Source organism: Lacerta agilis, chromosome 8, assembly GCF_009819535.1.
Source record: "Lacerta agilis isolate rLacAgi1 chromosome 8, rLacAgi1.pri, whole genome shotgun sequence".
Classification (NCBI taxonomy): domain Eukaryota; kingdom Metazoa; phylum Chordata; class Lepidosauria; order Squamata; family Lacertidae; genus Lacerta; species Lacerta agilis.
The window spans coordinates 50,527,016-50,551,704 of NC_046319.1; the positions used below are offsets into that span (position 1 = coordinate 50,527,016).

At 43.7% G+C, this 24,689-nt stretch overlaps 1 protein-coding gene across 4 annotated transcripts in view; it reads right to left on the bottom strand.

The window, feature by feature from the left end:
* Nucleotides 1-1,259: 1,259 nt before the first annotated feature.
* The window catches only part of CHST8 (carbohydrate sulfotransferase 8), a 236,064-nt gene continuing 212,634 nt past the window's right edge, over nt 1,260-24,689 (bottom strand). For all 4 annotated transcript variants that reach the window (XM_033157403.1, XM_033157404.1, XM_033157405.1 and 1 more), the window contains 2 exons: nt 5,839-5,876; nt 1,260-2,502 (listed from right to left, as the gene is read on the bottom strand). In XM_033157403.1, coding sequence (XP_033013294.1) covers nt 1,354-2,502; nt 5,839-5,876 — 1,187 coding nt within the window. In that variant the 3' untranslated portion in view covers nt 1,260-1,353. The remainder of the gene's footprint in view (nt 2,503-5,838; nt 5,877-24,689) is intronic.

Below are 24,689 nucleotides of genomic sequence, written 5' to 3' on the forward strand. Positions count from 1 at the left end.
TATAATGGGATGGAGACAATTAAGGGGTGTATATATAACCAATTGCAAGCAGGGATGGAATTGTCTGAAAATGTCTGTATCAAGCTTATCCACAGATTTTTTTTTCTAATTTTTGTCTTGCTCTTTCATCTCAATGAAAAGCGAACAAATTGTTTTACTGGTTCCATTAAAGATATGAACAATGATCACCGATTAAAAAACTGAGCTTGGATATCTCATTTGGTTAGACTGTGGTGAGGATAATACCAAGGTTGTTGGTTTGCTCCCCATATGGGACAGCTGCATATTCCTGCATTGCAGAGGGTTGGAAAAGTTGATCCTCAGTTTCCCTTCCAACTCTACAATTCTACTATTCTATATGCAGCATTATACATATAATATTACACACACACACACACACACACACACACACACACACACATTTCCTATAGCAACCAGCACATAAACATACTACTATATAAATATACTTATGTATGGATATCAAATTATGCTGCAGATATATAGCACCATGTGGAATGTGACTCTTCCATATGTATATAATTTTTTGTATAATTTTGCATATAATTAGCAAGTGTGTGTGTGTGTGTGTGTGTGTGTGTGTGTGTGTATATATATATATATATATATATATATATATATGCATATATGCACTCCACAACCCAACAATGCACGAGTGACTTGGATGTAGGTGAGTGCTTGACGCAAGAGGTGGTTTGGGGGACAAATCTTGATCGGATCAGAACCTCTAAATTCTGTGTGTAAACCCATTTAAATCCAATTTGTCATTCTTCCCTAATTGTTAGCTGTGTTCTATCTTTCTTTCTTTCTTTTTTTACACTGCGAGTGTTCCATAGCTCTGCCTAGCATGTGCCATCAAGCTTTGCAGACTGAAGAATGAGTTGAAGGTGACAATTTTTCTTTATTAATTCCAAAATCATTTTTTAAAAACCCAACAACATGGATAGATGTATTTACTGCAAGGTTGATGATCCTTGAAAAACATAAGGGCACGGTGTGCTTCCAGAGTGTAGCAACGTTTGTCCTGAATGTGGGAGTAAATTTAGGGTGGTTCTACATTAGAAATCTGTCTTGGTATTATGACAGGTTAACTTCCCTGACTTCTACCACAAAGAATCCTGGGAATTGTAGTCTGGGGTCCCTGCTGTCAACAGTCCCTATTTCCCACCCTCTCTGAACACACTTCCCAGGTTCCCCTGTGTGACCAGTGTAGGTACCTGTGGTGTAGATATGTCCTTAGCTTATTTGCCAATGGGTACAGTTTATTTGGAACTTATTTTACACAGACTTGCATATAAGGAATCACAACAGTAGCTCCCAGTGCCTCTTCCACTGTCAATACAGGTCTTCAAAAGGCTTTGAGTAGTTAAACATCAGATAATCCATGTAATAGAAATCGTAGCTACGTTGCCTTTGAGAAGGGGAGAGCTGTTTGAAATATTGCTGTGTAATTTGGGTGGTTGTTCTCTCCTCATCAGAATGCCTGTCTTTAAACCTAGGAAAGGTCAAATTTTGTGGCGCATTTATTAAATGCAAAAAGAAGTTAGCATCTTCCTCCATGGTTTCAAATTTACCAATGAAATCATAGTCTATCAAGCATGGGCTACAGAGCCTGTTGACATGGTCCCAGTGAATATCCATGCCCACAGGCCGGTGGACATCAAGAAGATATTGAATGAACTCTTTAAAGGTTACCCCAGAACCTGTCCTCAGTGCCTCCTTCGTGGCGTTGACGCGGTACCTTGAAATGATGGGTCTGCCAAAAACCGGGTGGTAGTAATTGTTGGGATGCTCAAACTTGTCTCGAAACGCAGAGACCAATTTTTCAAAAGGTTCGCGAACAAAGAGCATCTTTGTGTAAGTGTTCAGCCTGTGGTTGATCCCTTTGCGATCAAACCCATCCAACCTTTTCAGATAATTCCCATAATGCACCGTGTTGTGTTGTATGACCTTGGTCGAGGAGGCCAGTCCATTAAGGACCATAAGTACCCTTTTCCAGTTGGAGCAACCGGCCTTTGGAACTTCGCAGTACAAAATTCGGTACTTATCTTCAACGAAGATCCTGGAAACGTGATAAGGTGTGATTATCCTCTTGTTGTTGCTCTTGTATTTCGAGCAAGTCTCTCTCATGATCTGCTTTCGCTCTCTTTGGGTCTTGTAGAGGCTTTTCCACTTGACGTCATTCCTGTCCTCTGATTTCAAAATGGGCAGGTTGTGGAAGGAGCTGTTCACGGCTATCAGGATGGGGCTCTTTTTGATAACAAACCTCCTCCTCCATTTATGAGTCCGGGCAGAATTAGCTCCTGCGCTTTTTGGGGAATGGTCTTTAATCACCACCAGGATGTTCTGCTTTCTGCTTGTGCCTTCTTCCAGGGCAGCTCCATTGGGCACGGGGTGTAGCGAAGCCCTTTGGTTCGCGATTGGGAATTTGTCAGAGGCATACGGAGGCATTTTCCCGTCCTGATTGTTGCTGGATGTGCAGTCCTAATGGAAGAAAAGGCCCAATAAATTACTAAATGAGAGAGCATTCATCACCACGGACAGCTTGCAGTGTTTAATGGCTCATGCTATTTGTACCGTTTTAGCTCAGCTTAACTATGGAACGAAATGCATTGTCTTGCACGCAGCTTTGGCGCTGCAGTAATTATTTTTCACCTTTCTGCTTCTGAATGCATTCTTCTTAACTTGAGCATTACTTCTAGGGGTAAACCAGAAAGACCCAGCTAGGAAACAGCTTTGTGGGCTTTTTTTCATATTTTGCTTCTTACTATGTTAGATATTTTTGTGGTTTTATACTATAAACTGCCCTGTGATCCTCAGATTAAGGGCAGTATAGAAATTCAATAAATATGTAAGTTTACGTGTGACCGCAAAAGGTTTTTCCTCTAGAGGGTACCACCTACTCACAACTGCATCCCAAGGTATGCTTTGACACTGATCCAGTGCTGAAGTGGAAACACCGTACTTTTCCATGTATATGATGCCCCCATGTATATGATGCCCCCTATTTCTGGGGACTAAATTTAAAGAAAATGAGGTGAGATAGCCCAAAGTTGTTGAGCTTTTTAAAGGGGGAATTGCCATTGCTGGGGGTTGGCAAAGTGGGCAGCCGCTCCTCCCAACGCCACTGCAGGCGGGAAGCTCCCTAGAGCGCGGACCTCCCACAGCGGCATGGGGGGGCAGGGAGTTGCGTGCCCACCAAGCAGCTGGCTGGCGTGCACAGCTCCCCCCCCCACGCCACTGTGGGAAACGCTCCCTAGAGCGCGCAACTCCCGCAGCTTCCTCCCTATGCCACTATCCGTGTATAGGACGACCCCAGTTTTTTTGACATGATTTTTGAGTCAAAAAAACCTCGTCTAATACACAGAAAAATACGGTAAATACTAGCAGTGTAGAACCACTTTGTACTGGGGCTGAATGATGAGGTGAACGGGGTAATTTAATTCCCATCTATGTCAAACAGCAATGTTAATGAAGCACTCTGAGTCACATTAGCACTCCCCCCAAGCCTCCCACTCTGTTTTTCTATACTTTCTTCTGTTTTGTACACTAGATCTCTATGTTTTTCCTGTGTCTCTGTGTCTCTCTACTCTAGGTCCATGGGCTTTGTGAGAAGTGAGGCTGTCTAAACAGCGGCAGAGCTTCATGCTCCGGCACCGGGGGCGGGAAGCAGGCGGGGGCGGGGCTGGTGCGCGTTCTGGGGGCGTGGCACACTGAGATGGAACCCTATCGGGATCCCGCTGCCTGGGGTGCCCCGCCCCCCACGCTCCACCCTTCCTATGCCCGTGTGTCTAAATGCTCCTGGTGGACCATCAAGGAGCTCTTGGTAATTTTTACAATTTTACTTTGTTCAAGCTGAGTAGCAGTGGATTTTTTAAATACAAAAAAAAAAATCAACTTAAAAGCTTCATTTAACTTGTAGATTAAAAAACAACAACACCCACTGCTCTGCTTGCAAAAAACAAAACTCATTCACTTCAGCAGTCCACAGGCAGCATTCAGGGCAGCCTCACCTTGAAGATGCAGGGTGAAGGACATCCCCTCCCAAACACAAGCAGGTACTGGGAAAGCTAAGCTGGATGATATGCTCCTCCTCCTATTTATTTCTAATTATAAGGTGAATTTGGGGTTTCCTGCTTGGATGAAGTACCTTCAGTAAGACTAGAGAAACCTCGCCATGATTTGGTGGCTCTTACCAGATGTGCCTGCAGCCATTCATTCTGTTCAATAAGGAGGGCTGCACTCAAGCTCAGTGGAAAGTGACTTTGTGCATGGAGAATATACCTCTCGTATAACAAAATGGGAAGACTTTGCATATGCGGAGCTCTGGACCATGACTCAGATATTCAAGTTACCCCACACATAGAGTTGCCCAGACACCTTCACTGTGGGATGAGGATGAAAGCTGGACCACTAGGCTGAGCTATTGCCTTCTGAAATCCTAGACATGCCTACTAAGACCAGCCGAGTTCTATCGGGCTTACTCTCCTCAGCAATTTTGGAAGGAAGATCAAATAGAATACGAGAACTGTGCTTGTCCGTGTGCACAGTGAAGAGTTAGAAACTACTACATGTGTGCAATTTTTACAGAGACAGGAAATTCAGATCTATTTGTCTCTTGGTCATTCACACAAACATATAATCGTAGAGTTGGAAGGGATCCCAAAGGACACCTAGCGCAACCCCCTGAAATGCAGGAGCCACAATTAAATAATCCAAGACAAATGGTTTACAGTTTTAACAGTAGGTTGAGCAGGGGAGTGTAAATGGATGGAGGAACTCTGCCCTCCTGCCCACCTTGCCAACAAGACCCAGCAGGGCCCTGAAAACAGGCTCAGTTCCCCTTGGTGGTTCCCCTTCCCCTTTAGGATTGCAACCACAGTGTGGTTTTCTTGTATTTTTGAAAGATTGTTTCCCCTTCAGTTGTATGGACTCAGTTGTTTTATGGAACTTCAAGGCCTGTGGGTATTTAATAAATGTGGACAACACAGCAGTAATGTGTGTATAGCAGCTGTCAGGTCGATGGCAGTCATAGTCAAAACATCTGGAGGTTGGCAAGGGTTGGGGCATAGGATTGCAGGCTTACACGTGCAGTCTGGTCCCTCTCCTGTGCCTCGTTTCATTTGATTTTTCTTGAATCGCTCACTCTGCCAGGGCTCCCATACATTTCCAGTTTATTGCTCCAGAAAGATGTGAGCCATCTGTGCAGACGGGCTTTTAACCAAATTGACACCTACTGACACCATAAGCTGGTCATTATGCAGAGTTCAGGATCATTCAGGTTTGCAATATATCATGACTCTGCTTATAAACCCACCGCTAGCATGTCATGATCAGCAGATATCTACGACTGAATTCCTCCCTGCGCCGGTAAAATCTGCGCAACGCTTCCCATAAATGTCAAAGGGGTTTTTACAGGACAGCTCATGCCGTTGCAAATAACTAAGAGCCACTAGATGGAGCAATTTCACCAAGGTTTTTCATGCCAGCAATTCTAAGCGACTTAAAAGTGGATTTTTATTAGTTCAGTTTGATACATAATGTGGATATGCAAAATGTTCCCAGGCAAAGTGCATCAGATTTATCCATCCTAACAAGATACCAGCAAAGCTGCATTTCACTGGCCTAACAAATTGAGAGAATTTAATAAGAACATCTGTATTCTGGGGAATTGTGACACCTCCTGCCTTCTTCAATCTCTCTTCCTCCAATCATTCAGTTGTCTCTAAGGCCATCGCACACATCACCCACCACCCTGTAATTCAGATACAATTCAGATTATGCAGCTTCCCTAAAAACATTTCAAAAGAGACAACTTACTTTTTTGGGTTGCTGTGATCCCATGTTATATCTCAGACCTAAACAAAGAAAGAAAAGTATTATTACAAGCAGGAACCTGCAACAAAATGCAGCAGTGTTTTCTCTTGTCTGATCAGAGTGTGTCTGGTCAGGATTCCAGCTTGCCATTCCCTTACAGCAGGTGTATCCCTCTCTTCCACCTGCAGCCCCACTTTTGATTTTATTTTTCAGCTGACAGTCAACATTCTGTGGTTACTGAGCATGCTCAGTCCTGTATTAGGCTACCCCCTATTTTTTAAAATAAAAATATATTTTTAAAATATATCTTATAAATATATATATATATATTTCCACTTCCACAAACAGTGTGGGTTCCCTGAGCACACTGGTACCTTCCTCTTGTTTCTCAGTTGCCTCATTTTGCCTCCAATGAGAGTTCGCTATTAGAGGGCATGATACGCTCTGGTAGCACCCACCCCGTAACAGACCTATAGGGTGGGTACCGGTAACTGACAAGTGAAAAAGGAAACCAGAGGTCCCAGCAATAACAAACACATCTAATTACAAAGAGACCCCAAGAAATGCACAACTTCTTTTTGCTGTGTCAATGCGGGGTATCAATTCCCACCCTTCAAATTAAATTAAATTTTGAATTGTTGTTATTATTACTTTACAAATGTCCTAATAATTTTATTTGTTTGTTTGTTTGTTTGTTTGTTTATACCTCACCCATCTGGCTGGGCATCCTCAGCCACTCTGGGTGGCTTCCAACAAAAGATTTAAAATATATTTAAAAACTAGTCATTTAAAACTTCCCTAAATAGGCCGTGTGGACAGCATAACACGGCACTGAATCGAAACTCATTCACAATTATGTCTATTATCTATTATCCACTGATATATCTATATTTACAGATTGCTCCCTCATATAAAAGACCAAGGCAGTGTGCAAGAAAATACGCAAGGGCAATGGAATAATAAAATATCATAAAAACAATACAAATCAATCAAAAGACAACTGGTTCATCCTGAGAAGCATGAAAAGCATAAAAGAGGTTTCTAAGACACATCTAAAAATGAGCTTCGAGCGCGTCTGCTGAATCTCTGCTGGAAGAGTATTCCACAGCACGAGATCAGCGACCAGTCATTTAGTGGCCATTTCAGCCCTTCAGAGTCCCTTCAGGACAGTCACTGCCATGCCCCCTGACAGCCACAGCCCCTTTTAAGAGTATGCAATAATAATGATAATTAGGGATGCACTGAATCAATCAGTGCAGATCTTCATGTGCGGCCTTTCAGCTAGATCTACCATTTTCTGTGCATGTACGTGGGAGAAAGGTGCTCCAATATTTTCCTTCGTAGTGACTTGAGTTGTGTTTTCCTTGAAGTTGCATTGTAAGTAATACGACTTGTGTGCGCTGTTCCTGAAATGGAAGCCGCTTTTTGTTTCCAGTGTTCCTAAATGCTTAGCTTTGGCGCATACAGAACAATTCCTCAGCGCCTTCTCCAGAATGACCCTAGGAGCCAATCCTCCGTGGCCAACTCATCTCCTTTCACTCTGATTGGTTCCAATCAGTACAAAGGGTGAAAGACTTCTCAGTGGATTCTGCAGGTCCAGCCCCCTCCCCCCTGCTGCATCCATATTGCTGCCAACCCCCCCACCTCTTAACCCTGGGAGGAAAGCTCTTATTAGCACCAAAGGGAACCTTTTTTTGGGGGGGGGGCAAACGACTAAAGGCACTGGGGGAACCTCTTTCCTGCCCTGCATGGCGTGCTGCACCAACCCCTGAGGCTTCCAAATGCAAGAAAACTTCTTGTTTTCAAGCGTATTTCTCATCCAGCCTCATTTTGCAGCTCTTTGCAAACAGCATTTCCAGCCTAGCTAATTATCCCAGAGTCTGGATCATCGTCCAGGGCCATTCAAAGATGCAAACTCCCCTGTATATAAATGGGATGATATTGTGCCAACAAATGTCTATCACGCAGTGGCAGCATCGCACAAGGCAACGCTCCTCTACTTCTTCGGCTTCGCTGGCTGCTAGTCTATTACAATGCAGGCATGGAGCGTGCTAACAAAGCCAAGATCCCTTATTTGCTGCTTGGAAGTGAATGCAGGAAGAGAGAGAGAGAGAGAGATAGAGAGAGAGATGGAGAGAATGTGTGACTTAAATTGCTTGAGGATTATGCAATCTGGCTGGCTTCTTTATGCATCTCTCTGGTAAGGATACGGCCACTTGTCACTGTCAGCGCTGCCTGAGCAAGCTTCAGTTTAATTAATGGGGCTTTGCAATCTCTAGACTTTTGACAAGGAGAACCGCGGGTCAACGCGCTGTTGCACAACAGCATGATAGCCTATTGACGGAAGAGCTAGGCTACAGCTCAGTCCCATCAGACGTTTTTTAATTGGAGGCAACTTTTCTTTGCTCTCGCTGCTGTGGGTGTGAAACCCGACCAGTGGCAGATCACGTCTGTTACCCCTCCAAAGCCACATGAATCTGGGTGACCTTAGGGTGTGGCCACAAATCTGGAGCTGCACGCAGGGTTGTATTCCATGAGATGGATACCCTCAGATGGTACCAGGCTTCTTTCTGATCTTATTTCCACTTCTTGCACCCCTCCACAACCACAGAGTCTGGAATTAAGCATCACGACACATATGCGACTCCCACGCAAAGCAGCCGGTCTGCCTTGTGCGGTGGGTGTCAGGTGATGCTGCCATGCCGAGAGCCCCCCTGGGAGGGAGGGACCAATCTGTCAATCTTTGTTTCTAATTTTTCAACTCTTTAAGTTCAGTCTGCCACGTTTCTGCATGAGTTTTTTTTTTTTAAAGTCCTCATAAAAATCCAGCAGCATTTTAGTGTGCATAAGTTTCTGGGAGTCAGAAACTCTGGCTATTTACTGAAAAATCACCCACAGATATTATACTACTAGTAGTAATAATTTATTATTTATACCCCGCCCTTCTGGCTGGTTTTCCCCAGCCACTCTGGGCGGCTCCCAACAGAATATTAGAAGCACGATAAAACTTCAAAAATTAAAAAACTTCCCTAAACAGGGCTGCCTTCAGATGCCTTCTAAAAGTCAGATAGTTGTTTGTTTCCTTGAAATCTGATGGGAGGGCATTCCACAGGGCGGGTGCCACTACTGAGAAGGCCCTCTGCCTGGTTCCCTGTAACCTCGCTTCTCACAGGGAGGGAACCACCAGAAGGCCCTCAGAGCTGGACCTCAGTGTCTGGGCAGAACGATGGGGGTGGAGACGCTCCTTCAGGTGTACTGGGCTGAGGTCATTTAGGGCTTTAAAGGTCAGCACCAACACTTTGAATTGTGCTCGGAAATATACTGGGAGCCAGTGTAGTAGATGGTGCCCTACTTTTTGCCCACTCAGGTTTCTTGACCGCTTTGCTCAATATTTGCCATGAAGACAGTGGATGGCATTCTGTGGCATTTGTTTTGAGGATGGGTGTCTCCATTCTTTACCATGGATGCCTTCAATGCATTTATTCATTTGTTCCATTTCTAAAGCGCCATCGATAAGTCAGGTTCCTAGGGTACATTATAATATTCCCATTTCAGCAATAATGGTGCACATTAATAAAACAACCGTTTTAAATAATTGATAGAAACATGGAATTTAAACAACCACCTTGTTAGAGCAAATTGATACGTTCCATTGCAGCAGGTCTTACCAAATTAGTTCCAGTTTTCATCAAAGATCTGGGCCAAAAAGTACATATTTCAGGTGATGATGGAACCCTGCATCAATGAAGCCACCACCCATACTTCCAAAGGAAAGGAATTCCATTAATGGCATGCTGCTTGAGCGAGGCTAAACCCATTGATGAGACAATGAGATGGGCTTCCTTTACATGTCTCAGGAGGTGCTTCCATCCCCAAGACCCACAGTGGAGTCAGATTTATTTTTATCTAGTCTTCAGACTGGCTGTGTACACACCACACTCTCAATGCATATTTCTTCCTCCAAAGAATCCTATAATTTGTCTCTTTACAGAGTACAATTCCCTGAACCATTAGCAAACTACAGTTCCCATTTGGGGGGGGGGGAGTCATGTGTTCTAAAAGTGATTTAAATGTAGGCTGTGTATGCAGCCACCCTCACAAAAGAAAGGCTTAACGGAATTAAAGTAAAACAAGGTGACATCAATAGAAGTTAACTTAAACTCAAATAGATTGCATCCCCCCCACCCAGTTCTGAATTTCTCTAGCATATCACAGCATGCCCCTTTAAAAAAAAGAAAGGCTGGCTTCTTTTAACAAACAGTCCACAGCAGGAAGGAAACTGTACTTCATTGCTGAAAGGGGGGAAAAAGCATTGTGAATTTGTTTTTTTTTAAAAAATAACAATACCCTGAAGCTTTAAAACGTTGGAGGGCAGCACGATGCCGCTGCCTCATTCTAGGTTTGAGGAATGTTTGAAGACTGTGGAAAGGTGGCAATGGTTTGGACAAGGTTGTAGTTATCATGTGAGGTAAGGCATGGAGCAGGTGTATGGCACGTCAGGCTTCCTGTGCCATTGGTTGGAGGAGGGAGCAGAGAACACCCAGCAGAGGCAGATTTTGGGCAGTGCAACCAGTTCTGCTGCACTGGGAGCCAACACCAGAGGGTGCTGCAGAGCTTTGCAACAATAACTTAGTGAATTGAACAAAATGGAAGGTGAGAGGTGGTGGTGGTGGGGACCGAATTTTGACCACACACAGGTTACTGTTGAATTTTCAAAGACCAAAGTTTGCTACTCTTCCCAGAATCCCCCTGATCCAGTGATGATCCTGACCAGCTGCTTCTGAACGCCAGTTGCTGGAAGCCACAGGAGGGGAGAGGGCTCTTGTGCCTGAATCCTGCTTGCAGGTTTCTCGCAAGCATCTGGTTGGCCACCCAAAGAACAGGATGCTGGACTAGATGGGCCATTGGCCTGATCCAGCAGGCTCTTATCAGTTGCTACTGGAGATCCAGTTGTGTGTCAATGCCTGGTATATTTCCCCCGGGTGCCTAGCCCTGGCACTCTTCCCTACAGGTCCAAAATAGCCCGAAATGGTCGTCCGTTATTGAGACAACTCGTTTTGTGCCACCATTCTGCTCCGCAGACAGACTGGAAGTGATAGAACCTTGTCCTTTCAATGCAACCAGGTACTGACATGACAGCCTTTGGACCTGAACATGCTGGAAAGCAGGTTTGATTACTGACCAACAGTGACTTGGTTTGTGTTTGACCTGTCAGTTTAGTCCTTGACAAGCAAGCCCTCCACTCTATTGATAAGAGAAACCCAGCAGAGTCACGACCACCAGCATGCTGCCCACTTTTGACGCAGTAGAGGAAATTATTGGACTGAAGCAAGGAAGGTTAGATCCAGAAGGGCCCTGCACAGAGCTTCCATCAGAGGAAAGGGGCGGGGGGAGGGGAAATGCTTTCTGCATCTCCTCCAGCCTTCAATGTCATTTCAAGCGGCCAGTGACATTTCCATGGAGAGGCTGTTTCACAATGTGGCTTTAAAATAATGATAAAAATGCCTTGGGAGAAACTGATGTAAGCCAGCTTCCACTGAACACGAGAACACTAGAAGAGACATATGGATCAGGCCAGTGGGCCATCTAGTCCAGCATCATGTCCTCACAGTGGCCGACCAGATGCCATAAAGTGAAGCCTGCAAACAGAACTGGAGGACAAGGACACTCTCCCCTCCTGTGGCTTCCAGAAAGTGGTCCAGCTGCATTACTGCTTCCAGCCCTGGCACATCAATTTCAAAGTGTCTACTCTGAGTAGGTATTCTCTTTCCAGGGGCACAGACCCTGAAGCAGCCGCAAAATTCCTATGGCTTGGTGGGTGTCGCAAAACAGGTCTATAGTTTGGGTCCTTTGCATGTCGCAGTGGAACCCTTTTATTTTAAAATTCCGTGATGGGATTTTCCCACCACCCCCTAAGACATTTATGGTCACTGAGCCTGTGCACACATTACATTAACAGTTACAGGTAGGTAGCCGTGTTGGTCTGCCATAGTCAAATCAAAATAATAATAATAAAATTCCTTCCAGTAGCACCTTAGAGACGAACTAAGTTTGTTCTTGGTATGAGCTTTCGTGTGCATGCACACTTCTTCAGATACATTAATAGTTCAAGATGATCACAGATGACGAGGCCTCTTATTTCCCTGTGCAGAAGCAGCAACAGTGTTGAGGAAGGCCTGAAACACTTTTGCTGGCCCCAAAGAACTTCTTGTCCAGCAGATGTAATCTGCGGCTGTTTTCCTTTCAGAGCAAGTTATTAATGTTTGCTGTTTACTCAAGGCTTTTACAGCTTGCTTTTTGGGGGGTAATTCTCACAGAGGCTTTCCTTTTTATTGCATTCTTCCTGTGAGAAACGCTGGGGAGGATCTTTTTTCTTTCTTTAATAGAGTTTACTTAACATTTGAATTGGAATCTAGGAGCATTTTCTGCTGATGAAAAGTGGAGAGGGCAGGAATAATAATATTTAGGCTGCAGTCCTAAGCATCCTTCTTGGGACCAAGCTCAATTGAGTGGATGCGACTATCCTCTCAGGAAATATTTTGTTAAGTTGCAACAGTGAGCACAGTGCAATAAGTCAAACCTTTTCAAACCCAAGATCTGCTTTCTTTTTTCTGAAACAGGATAATAATTTCTTCTTATTTACTTATTCAGAAGTAACACTGAACCACAATTACTGTATTTTTCCGTCTATAAGACGCCCCCATGTATAAGACACCCCCTATTTTTGGGGACTCAGATTTAAGAAAATGGGGGAGATGTATCCGTGTATAAGATGCCCCCTAATTTTTGACATTTTTAAAAAAGAAAAAACCTAGTCTTATACACAGAAAAATACGGTAAGTGCTTTGTGAATTAGCCTTCAGTTTATTCACCTCCACCTCCCATTTCATGATTTGATGTCCTTCCAATTTAGTGACAAACCACCATCTGCTATTGCAGCCAAACTGTGCACGTTATGATTTCTACAAACCATAGTTTACTCACAAAGAAGGATTAGGTGTTGTCTGCAGGCTTGGTTTGCAGACAGATTATGGCTTGTGTAAAGCTTAGTTTTGTGGGTCGGTTGTAATAAGAAAATATAGTTTACTGCTAAACCAGAAGTGATGGAGGAAATGGGGGCATTTGCGAGGATGATGGAGGCACAAAGCCTGTTCACGTAGTGCCAAACCATAGCTTGAAGTTACATTTGAACCAGCCACAAAAGTTTGTTTTCCTTCTTCTCTCTCTTTCCTCTTCAACCCTCAAACAAGGGAAGGCAAAGAGCTGGTGGGAGGGTACCAGTCCTGCTGGTCAGATCCACTGACAGGTGGTATATGCTACAAAGGACTTTCAACAGCACCAGCAAAGGGCATCAAATCTGACTTGAGTGTTAGGCTCAGCGGCAAGCAGTGGCACCTAGGACTACAGGGGCCATGGAGAAGAAAGATCCTGCCAGCCCAGCCTCCTGGATGGAGGTCCTTCCCGAGGAAGGACTCTTTAACCCAGGGATAGCTAAACTAGGGCCATCCAACTTTTGCTTAACTGCAATTCACATCAGCCCCATCAACCCGTTTAAAACTAGTTACTGACTTTTCTTCTCAAGAGTATCCCAGAGGTTAGGTGCTCTCACTGAGAGTGTATATTTCTGTTGTAGACTGACCAACAATGTCTCTTCGGATAATCTTAAGATCGTCTTGGTGTGTGCTGAGGGAAGCAGTGGTCCCAAGTTGCTCAGGGCCTTAGATTTCAACAGCAAAGCTCTGAAGCAGGCTCCATATCTGACAGGAAAACCAGTGCAGTTCTTTCATCAGTAAAGCAATGTGTGAGAAACTGGGCACCCCCTGCGCTTCTAGCAGTTGCATATGAACTAGCTGCAGCTTCTAAACCAGATGCAAGAAGTAGCCCCTCATACAGTGCATTGCAACCATCTAAATGTAAGGTTACGAATGCATGGTCCACAGTGGTAAGACTAACTGGTTGTAGCTGGTGAACAAACTGAAGCTGGTAATTGGTGCTCCACTGATGTTGTTCTTAGCATTTCTTGATGGGGGGGCAGTTAAATTTCCCTTGCACTTAATTACACCCAATCATGTCATTAGGCATTCAACTCTGATTAGTAATCAACATTATAACACTATTAACATAATTTATTTAATATTGTGTTTAAATGTTGTAACCCACCCTGGGACCCTAGGGTGAAGGGTGAGTAAATAATAATAATAATAATAATAATAATAATAATAGCAGCAACAACAATCCTATTTATGGTGTGATCCCTGATTGGCTGGGCTCACCAATGTGATTAACAGGGGAAAGAAAAGTTTCAGTCCCATCAAAATTGCTATTTTCTGCAGTTCTTATACATGATACAAGATAAAGATGGACTACTCAAAACATACATGTGCAAGTTTAATTAAAAGACTTTGACAAGCTTCCTGGCAGATACCACAGCTTGTTTGTTTTCCTTGCTTACATTTTTTAGGCATCCTAATGAGATAGTGACATTTCCTAGACTTAATTGATATTCACTAAGAATTCTGCAATGAGAGCTGAAAAGCCAGGCTGAGACTCTTGTGTCCCCCCGTCCCACCATGGCCCTATCTCTGGGAATATCACTAATTAGCACCATTAGTGTTCAAGCTCTGTCAGCACTTACTTGGGGTTTCTACTTAACACATTTCAGTTATTCTTCACTGTCACATTTGATATTTGCAGAACTAACAAGGCACCAGCCTTCCTTCCGGTTATTACTGTTTTATTACCCAACCTTCGACCTTAACTGGAACCTGTGCAGAGCCTAGACTAGCTTGTGGAGGCACAGCTTGGAAGGGTGAGGAAGCAAATCTTACCCTTTGGCCCTTGTTGGTACAGGCAGGCCTAATGGGTGGAGTCATGAGCCTGGCTTCTTGCCAGGAAAGGAGTTGCACAGAGAAGCACGTGTAAAAGCTACGTCTGCCTCCACCTTTCGGTTCTGGGCATCCAATGCCCCTTCTTTCTGTGGTTCAGCAGGTACTCCTCAGCACGGCCTTCTGAGACCAGTTCTCCAAGAAGGATCGGAGCCACCATAACACTATGCTTCCCAGTCCCAAACCAGACAAGAAAAGATCCAAAGGGTTGATGCTATCAAAGACTTTCTGGCTGCTGCAGGCTTTCCTTCTTTCTGCTGGTTCCTCGTAGTAGCAGACAAGCAGGCAAGGAAGGGTTAATACCCTGTTCCTCCACCCACTCTACAAATCACTCTCTCCTGAAGCTGCTCTGCACCAGTACTTTGGCTTACAGAAATGTGAGGTGTTGTCTTACACCAGGTCAGACAATTTTTATTTTTTTTGCACATCTAGTGCAACATCGCCTACTCTGACTGGCAGCACCTGCTCTCTGGTGCCTAAGCCCTTTACAGGTGTTTGCTTGCATAGCTGAGTTGGCTGGTGTTCTGCCACGGAGAAAGCAGGGAGAGTGAGATGAGCCGGGTGGTGCGAGCCTCCCCTGAACACCAAAGCTAGCTGGAACGCAAACTAGTCAGATGCCATTATTTTCCCAAACATCTGCTGGGGCCAAGAGGCACATCACCAGGCAGGCCTCCATCAGCAAGGTGGCAGCTCCGAGGCCTCTTCCGGGAGGCATCCCCATCCTCCTGGCTCCCTTCCCCCTGCATTGGTGCCTCTGCTCTGCAAATGTCAGTCCCAAGCTCTGGACTGACAAGGCCCAAGCAGGTACTTGCCTCCAAGGCCCATTTACATCCAGTTCACCTGCTGCAAGCAATCCATTTCAGGGATATGCAACTGCCCATCAAAGTAGAGCCCAGGCAGATGCAGAGATAAAGGAAGAGGCTGGGCCAGAGCTGTGAGATGAAGAGAAGCAGAATCCAGCCCTAGCGTCCTCAGCCAAGTGTGAAACATGCATCCTTTTTTGCCTTTGCAAAGGAGAATACTGGGGGGAATTCAAAGCTATCAGCCTTTGGTGTGTGATAGATTTTTCCCATTAAGACTCCTTCGGCTATGTAATCACAAGAATATTTTACATGCCTGTGCCCATCTGTTTATGAATAAGTCCAGCTGAAAGCACCTGCCCCTTGCTTAAGCACCTGTGGGGCTGCCACTCGCTAGGAAGAGAGAAATGGATCTGCTTCCCCCAACTTGGTGCCCTCCAGCAGTTTTGGACTATGACTCCTCATCAGCACCAGCCAGCACAGCACGTCAGATGGGAGTTACAGTCTGAAACATCTGGAGGGTGCCAGGCTCCACAAGGCTGAGGGTTAGATTTGGATGTGGGAAGGACTCCCTGCTCTGGATCTTTGTTGGGAGGAAACCACTGCCTGTCTTTCGTCTTCACATGTGGCTCCTTGTACTCCTCGGAGGAAGAGAAATGCTAGAAAGCCACTAACTAAATGATTAGAAATGATGCAAAATGCAATAATGGCATTTTCTCTAGAGCAACTGTATTTATACACCATGGTTTAGACAGTCATTCTTGAACACACTATGAAGTCCCCACCTCCCACATATGCAATATGGGAAAATAATAGGACCCATTTTAGAGAGAAAGAAAACTGTGTCCCTCTCTCCACTACTTATCACCAAGTGATTATTGATGGAAAAAATATTGTCCATTCCTGCTCTGAGATACTCTATAAATGGCAAGCACAACACTTTCCCCAGTTACAACTTCACATCTGATTAAATAGGTTGTTGCGGATGAAAGCCTACGCCCATTTCACAGCCGAAAGCCTGTAAAATTTAGTCTCCAGGTGCCTGTGAAGGCTCCCTGCCCCTCCACATTATAGAAAAGTAACACGGCTTTCACATTTTATTATGTTGGTCACTGTATGGTAATTATTGTAATGGCTGTTTGTACTGCTCCTACCTGTAGAAGCTCTGTTCTTTCATGCTACTCCCGAATGCCATTTGCATTTTTCATGGACCAATCTCTGCCAAAAGACGTCTAGAGGAAAGTCCTGCTACACTATATTACCATTCAGACATTCTTCCAGGGCAGAGATATTTCTTTAAAAGATGAAGCACTCCATTAGTCGAGTGTGTATTTTACACAAGGCAATTCAATATTGCTACCTTTAAAAAAATACCTCCTCATGGTATGCAATGGAATATTGATTAAGCCTTAAGGCTGATTGTGGCAATGTGGAGCTCATGAGGCAACAACTTTTCAGTACCTACCTAATAATGTATGGTTGCAAACCTGGAGCCCAGCAACGAGGAAGAGAGACCTTGGTGCATCACAGCTCTGCTACCCAAGTGGCTGTGGCAGGGCATGGCAAGCATTTTTTGTTTTGATTTAAAATACAAGTTTCCAAACCTCATTATAACCTTGTTTGAAATACGAATTTGCTGAGTTTGTAATGCCCTGGTGTAGTATGAATCAAGCAGTATTTTCTTTCAGAACACTCATCTACTGCCTGGAATTTAAAACAAAATCCTGCGCATGCATAGGCTACAGAGTGTTTTAAAATGCAACTCTACTTTTTGAGCAAGTCCTGGACACTGACTGCTGCTCAGTCAGAGCTCAGACTCTCTGAAGACTTACAAAATCTTCCGGAGGGAGGAGTTGTGTCTGAGCTATTTCTGAGAGACAATTAGTGCCTGGAATTTATTTAAAAATAGATGGTACAGGGCAGCCAAGATGACTTAGAATGCAGGGTGGGGCTCTCTCCCCTTCAAGTATTCTCCAGCGATCTACCTCCCTTTCAAGTGTTCTCCAGGGATGCCTCACTCCACCTAATGATAAGGCCAGCCACGGCTGGAGAGTGAGGTTTGGTGGCTTGGAGGGCAAATTGGATATTCTTTTAAGGCTCAGATTTTAATCCAAGTCAGAGAAGAATATAGGACTTGTTAAGCTCTCATTCTCCTTTTAGGTACGCATCACAAGCCCCCTAAGGTTGCAGCTCAGAGAAGTCAATCAATACTTATCTGTATCAGCTTTTCAACAATATCACTTTGCATCTCTGTCAAGCTTTGCAGGAGGGAATCCCACATGCAGAATACTTGGCACCAGCAAAGCAGTGCTGGTTGTAGTTGATGGGAGCTGATGGTTGGCAAAGACTGTGCTAAGGTTTCTGGGTTTAATATAGTCAAATAGAGATTTGCTGAGTCTGTTCTGTCTTTGTCAGGAACAAGATGCCTGTTTTCTTGTGTACATACAGTAAGGAGCTGTGTCTGGTTATCTGTCTAAGATGTGTTTTCAGTTTTCAATTGTTGTAACCCAACTTGAGACCTGCTGGTAATAAATTTAACAACAACAACAACAATAAGAAACCTGGATATCCTCCTCCTATCAACCCCTAGCTTTTCCTTGATTAGGGTTACTTGCAATGTTGAATACAAGCCAATAATCTTTTGCAGGGTGTGCGCACCATTTTCACTGGTTTGCAGCGGTTGAGTTAGCAGCCAGCTCAAAATTGATTGCATGCAGGGCGAGTGTGAATGTTCTGGTTTTAAGAAATAAGTAGAACTCTATCTTTGGCCCAAGTTGCAGAGTAAAATGGGTTGCTACCCTACTTTACAAGAAGCTACAGTTAGAACTGGATATGGAATAACTGATTGGTTCAAAATTGGGAAAGGAGTATGACAAGGCTGTATATTGTCTCCCTGCTTATTTAACTTATATGCAGAATTCATCATGCGAAAGGCTGGGCTGGATGAATCCCAAACCGGAATTAAGATTGCCGGAAAAAATATCAACAACCTCAGATACGCTGATGATACTTGATGGCAGAAAGTGAGGAGGAATTAAAGAACCTTTTAATGAGGGTGAAAGAGGAGAGTGCAAAATATGATCTGAAGCTGAACATCAAAAAAACTAAGATCATGGCCACTAGTCCCATCACCTCCTGGCAAATAGAAGGGGAAGAAATGGAGGCAGTGAGAGATTTCACTTTCTTGGGTTCTATGATCACTGCAGATGGTGACAGCAGTCACGAAATTAGAAGACACCTGCTTCTTGGGAGAAAAGCAATGACAAACCTAGACAGCATCTTAAAAAGCAAAGACAAAGGTCCGTATAGTTAAAGCTATGGTTTTCCCAGTAGTAATGTACGGAAGTGAGAGCTGGACCATCAAGAAGGCTGATCGCCGAAGAATTTATGCTTTTGAATTATGATGCTGGAGGAGACTCTTGAGAGTCCCATGGACTGCAAGAAGATCAAACCTATCCATTCTTAAAGAAATCAGCCCTGAGTGCTCACTAGAAGGACAGATCCTGAAGTTGAGGCTCCAGTACTTTGGCCACCTCATGAGAAGGGAATACTCCTTGGAAAAGACCCTGATGTTGGGAAAGATGGAGGGCACAAGGAGAACGGGACGACAGAGGATGAGATGGTTGGACAGTGTTCTCGAAGCTACTAACATGAGTTTGGCCAAACTGCGAGAGGCAGTGAAGGATAGGAGTGCCTGGCGTGCTCTGGTCCATGGGGTCACGAAGAGTCGGACACGACTGAACGATTGAACAACAACAACACCCTACTTTATGCTTTCTGATATACAGTAAAGGATACACACAGGTTAATTTTGATGTTGTTAGAGGGATAAGAGTTAGACAGCGAGTCGAATTGTGATAGACTAACTTTCATGTTCTGTTCCCAACACATTTAATCTATAATGTTCCTTTACTTACAGTGCATCAATTTGGTTTATTGATAAATATTTTCTCTTGCATTTGCCAGTCAATACAGTCCACATCTTTGCGATGTACTTCCCCCGTCGTTGTTTTTCTCTTTGACCCAACACAAGTTGTGGTCTTGTTACCTTGTGGTCAATATTACCGGTACATTGAAAGCAAATGTACCATGTTGCCTTGGCTTCTGCTGCTCTGGAATGCCTAACATACAGCAACAAGGAGAATGTAAGATAACCCTGCTGGATCTGGCCACTGACCCATCTAGTCCGGCATCTAGTCTGGCCAACCAGATGCCTACAAGAAGGCTTAAGACAGCATTGCTGCCTCTGACCTTGGAGGCTGAGCATAGTTATCATGGCTGGTAGCCACTGATAGCTACTATTCCTTCATGAATGTGTCCAGTTTTCTTTTAAGGCCACCCAGGTTGGTGGAGGCATAGGTTGGTTGCTCTGGAAGCAAACAAACCATATCAAAGTGAGAAAGGCAGGGTCTCAGGTAGCAGGATTCTTCTTCTCTTATCCTGATGTAGATCTTCACTCACCTCTTCTTCCCTGGTGCGGAGGGGGGGCACCATTTTGTGGTTCACCTCAGGTGCCAAAATGTCTGCAGAAAGGGGTGAGTGAGGACTGTACAGGACTGGACAGCAAAGCCGGTTCCCGGTCATGGGGAGGCCTGAACACACTTACAAGCCTCCCCATGACCGGGAACCAGCTTTTCTATCTGATTCTAAGCATGTTCAGCTAAGTGCTTTTAATGGGGCACTTCAGAGCAAGGGAGGAAGGAGGGAGCAGAGCGGACCATGCTGGTGCACGTGGGGATAAATGTGATGTTTCGGCACCTACTGAAGAAGGATTTCCCTGAAGTGTGACCCAGCCACTTACTGAATATCAATGGTTCAACTGTTGAAGTGAAAGATAAAAGACAGGACAGATAAAAGAAAGTCATCCTTCACTTAGTGCATAATTAAACTAGGGAACTCGCTCCCACAGGAGGCAGTGATGGCCACCAGTATGGATGGCTTTAAAGAGGATTGGGTAAAATCATGGAATATAAGGCTGTCAACAGCTACTAGCATCAATGGCTATGCTCTGCCTCTATAGTAAGGCAGCAATGCTTCTGAATACCAGTTCCTGGAAGCCACAGGAGGGGAGAGGGCTCTTGTGCTTGGGTCTGCTTGCAGGTTTCCCATGGAGGCATTTGGCTGGCCACTTTCATGTAGCCAAATTTGACATCTCAAGGAACTGTCTGAATTACAACTCCCATCATTGTCATCCTTGGCCTTGGCCATGCTTGCTGCAGGGGCTGATGGGAGTTGTAGTTCAGCAACATCTCTGGAGGGCCAAAGCTCCCCACTCCTGGAGTAATGTGTAATACCTGCGGTAGAGCAGTTTCTGTAAAGCACTTCGAGGTGTTTTTTTTTAATGTAATCAAGCAGTATATAAAGCTTGTGAAATACATAAATAAATAAAATTTCAGGAAATGCAAGGGAGATGTACACTGCTCACACGAAATAAAAATGGCATTGAAATGGGTGTGCAAAAAAGTGAATATTGCTCTGAATGTAAGAGTTGTGGAACTCAGGACTCAGCTATACAGCTGCAAATAAAACGTTTTAAGTGTGTTATAAGTGCAATATACAATGCGACACTAGATGGTAAGCCTTATGGAAAATTCAATGTATTTTTAAAAAACACTTTTAAAAAAGCATTTTCAGAACGTTTTTTTATATGTGTGTACATTTCACCTCATAAGTCCTTCAGAAGAATATATTGAAACCCCTTGTGTAAATCATTTATATAAATAATGTAAATATTTTAATTGCTGTCTTGTTTTCACAGGATTGTTTCACTACATATTTTAATTATTGATGTTTATGTTTTAGCATTCTAAGGGGATTGCTGTAGTGTGTATTTTAATTACGTATGTTTGCATTTCAATGTTTGTTTCTTTGGTTTTATACCAAAGCCTAGCTACAACCCCCCCCCCCAAATTCATAAAAATAACATCAAAGCATTTTACCATGATGTGCTTCTACCTGGAATGCATGGAGATTTCCCTCTCACTTCCTGTTCTATGAGGAACACTGAAACTTTCTCTCTTCCACCTAAAGTTTTTATTATGAGATGAGTTACTTGTCTACACTGAATGAATCTGAACCTGCCTAGACTAGGCCTAATACAAATTTTATATGACCGTGTTGCTACATACAGGGCTATATTGGCTGAAGTCCATCTTTTTAAGAACATAAGACGATAGATCAGGCCAACATTCTGTCCTCACAACAAAATAAAAAATAAAAATAAAATCCTTCCAGTAGCACCTTAGAGACCAACTAAGTTTGTTCTTGGTATGAGCTTTCGTGTGCATGGACACTTTTTTATTTTTTATTTTGTTTTGACTATGGCAGACCAACACGACTATCTACCTGTATTCTGTCCTCACAATAGCCAACCACAGGCCTGTGAGAAACCTGAGAGCAGGCTCAAGCACAACAGCACAGTCTCACCTCCTCTGTTTTCCAGCAACTGGTCATCAGAGACATACTGCCTTCCACAGTGCAGAATGGCATAGCCTTCATCATGGCTAGTAGTCACTGAGAGCCTCCATGAATTTGTCCAGTCCTCTTTCAAAGCTATCCAAGTTGGTGGCCATCACTGCCTCTGGTGGGATCCAGTTCCACAGTTTAACTATGCACTGCTTGAAGACAGACCTTCTTTTATCTGTCCTGAATTTTGGGCAAGTTGGGGTACATGTGCAGTCATGTTCATTGCCAGTGCTATTTACATTGCTAGAAGAATAACTTGATTCTTGTTGGAAGGTACCATTCTAAACATGTGATACTGAGCTAGTAAAACTGTGAAATACCTCTTTGTTAATGCACTTGCTAGTTCCCCTTGCATCTGAGTTATGGCAAATCCAAATATAGAAATTTACTAGCAAAAAGATGTCAAATTTTCCTCATTTCCCCTACATTAAGAAGATGATAATAACCACCCAGTTGACAGCAATGTGTTGGGCAAATGCCACATGGGTGAGCCTTGTAATGACTGTCAGGAACTTCAGACATGATTTCCAAGCTCTGCGAACTAAAAACCGGAAATCACTGAGGGAAAGCCAGACAGTTGCTCTTTTGAATGCTTGTTTACATGTGTCAGTATTCCTAGAAAGCTCCTGGGGGAATGCCTTAAATATGAGGGCCCCCACATACATCAAGGTGTACAGGATTTGCATACAAGGAAGAAATAATTTGTCCCCTCCCCACCAATTTAAATTTAAATGGTTTCATCACAGGAAATGAGAAAGTGATTGTACAAAGCATGAACATTTCCTGCTCCTTCTTTACTGAGATCCAATGAGCATCTTTGTTTTCCAAAACCAGCTCAGCTGTTAGCTTGCACTGATAGTTTATGACTTCTTCAGCTATATCTATGAAATAGGCACATTCCTTCTTTTCCCAACTGTGGTCTTGGGGAAAAGACTCCAAATCTTCTCTCTGCTTGGTAGAATACTTGGTTCTGGTGCCAGTTTTTAGAACTTTTCTTGTTTAATGTTGCAGGTAAAGGTAAAGGTAAAGGGACCCCTGACCATCAGGTCCAGTCGTGTCTGACTCTGGGGTTGTGGCGCTCATCTCGCTCTATAGGCCAAGGGAGCCGGCGTTTGTCTGCACACAGCTTCCGGGTCATGTGGCCAGCATGACAAAGCCGCTTCTGGTGAACCAGAGCAGCGCACGGAAACGGGAATGTTGCAGAGCAGCTTTCAAATCCAGCATAAAGTAAGTTTCATAGACACAGCACTTGAATCAAACTGGAAAGAATTCTGCTTTCTGGGTAACTTGAGGATGAGTATTCCAAATGGAATATATTCCCCTCCCCATAAAATTCTGTTATGAGGTATTTGTCGTCTTTGCAGATTGATAAACTGCTTCACAGGGAAAGTTACCAAAGTGATGTACAATAAGATAAGAAAAAAAGATAAAATAGAAAAGATTTCAAATTTAGCAAACTAAAAACAATTGTCGCAGCAAAACAAAAACAATAATTTGTAGCATCATAAAGACTAGCAAATTTATTACGGCATGTTTGCAAAGACCACAAGCAGCTTCACCAAATGAAGGAAGTGTCAACTGGGAAGTGTGGTGTGGAACAACTCTGAATGAGATGTTGCTTTAGCAGTGAAGCAGCTCAGACTGGGAACTGATATAGATGCTGGAGGTCCATCCCTTCCCACCTGCCTCTATTTCTTATTCATTACACAGGCAACTCACAACTTAATGCACATTTAACTTGTGCACATTCAGCTTTATGAATTTGGCAAATTAAAAAATAAAACAAAAGTGGGCAAAAGGGATGGGCATCAAGGAAAAAAACCACACGTTTGGCAACCCCCCCTGCTACTGAACCCAATGTGTTTTGACCATACATGATTTTGGGCTTTTGCACTACCCCAAAATGTAACCCCCATGTAAATTGAGAGTTGCCTGTAATTTATTTCCATGCTGCCTTTTGCCCAAAAAGGCCTCAAAGGTGACTCATGAGCAGAGCCAGATTTAGGTTTGATAAGGCCCTAAGCTACTGAAGGTAATGGGGCCCATTATCTGTCCAGCTGTCCTTTGTCAACAACAAATTGTCGCTGTTTTTTGTGTTGAATATATGCCTACACAACACAAAACACTGTTGCTGTATGTAGGTTTTATTTTATTTGTTTTTTATCTTATATTTTGGAAATGTACATCCAGTTTTTTTCCCCTTTTAAATTTTTTTGGGGTCCCCAAGAGAGTGGGGTCCTAAGCTATAGCTTGTTTAGCTTATACGTAAATCTGCACTGCTCACGAGGTAGTTTGAAGTCTGGACAGGGCTGAACCCTGACAGTACTGCCGTTATGAGTTTGGCCAGCTTGAGCACTTATACCGTGTATTGATCTTGATGTCTCTTAATGACTGAATGGAGAGTGAGTCTGAGCACGATGCTCTTGAAAGCCTCGTGAGACACAGAAATGCCTATGAATTTCCACTTGAAAAACGAGGAACTGTCATAAGCCAAAATCAAGAGATTTGGCTATTCCTAGTTTCTGGGCTGTCTTCAAAAGCAGCTCCATGTCCAATGCATTGCTGTCATGCATCATTTCAGGATCTACATGTTCCTTAGTTGTCACAAATCTATTTGACCTGGTCTATGATGGCTATTCCCAAATATAAAGAAATGCCTGCTTTGAGTGATGGTTCAGTTGAGGGGTTACAGAAGGGGGCAAAT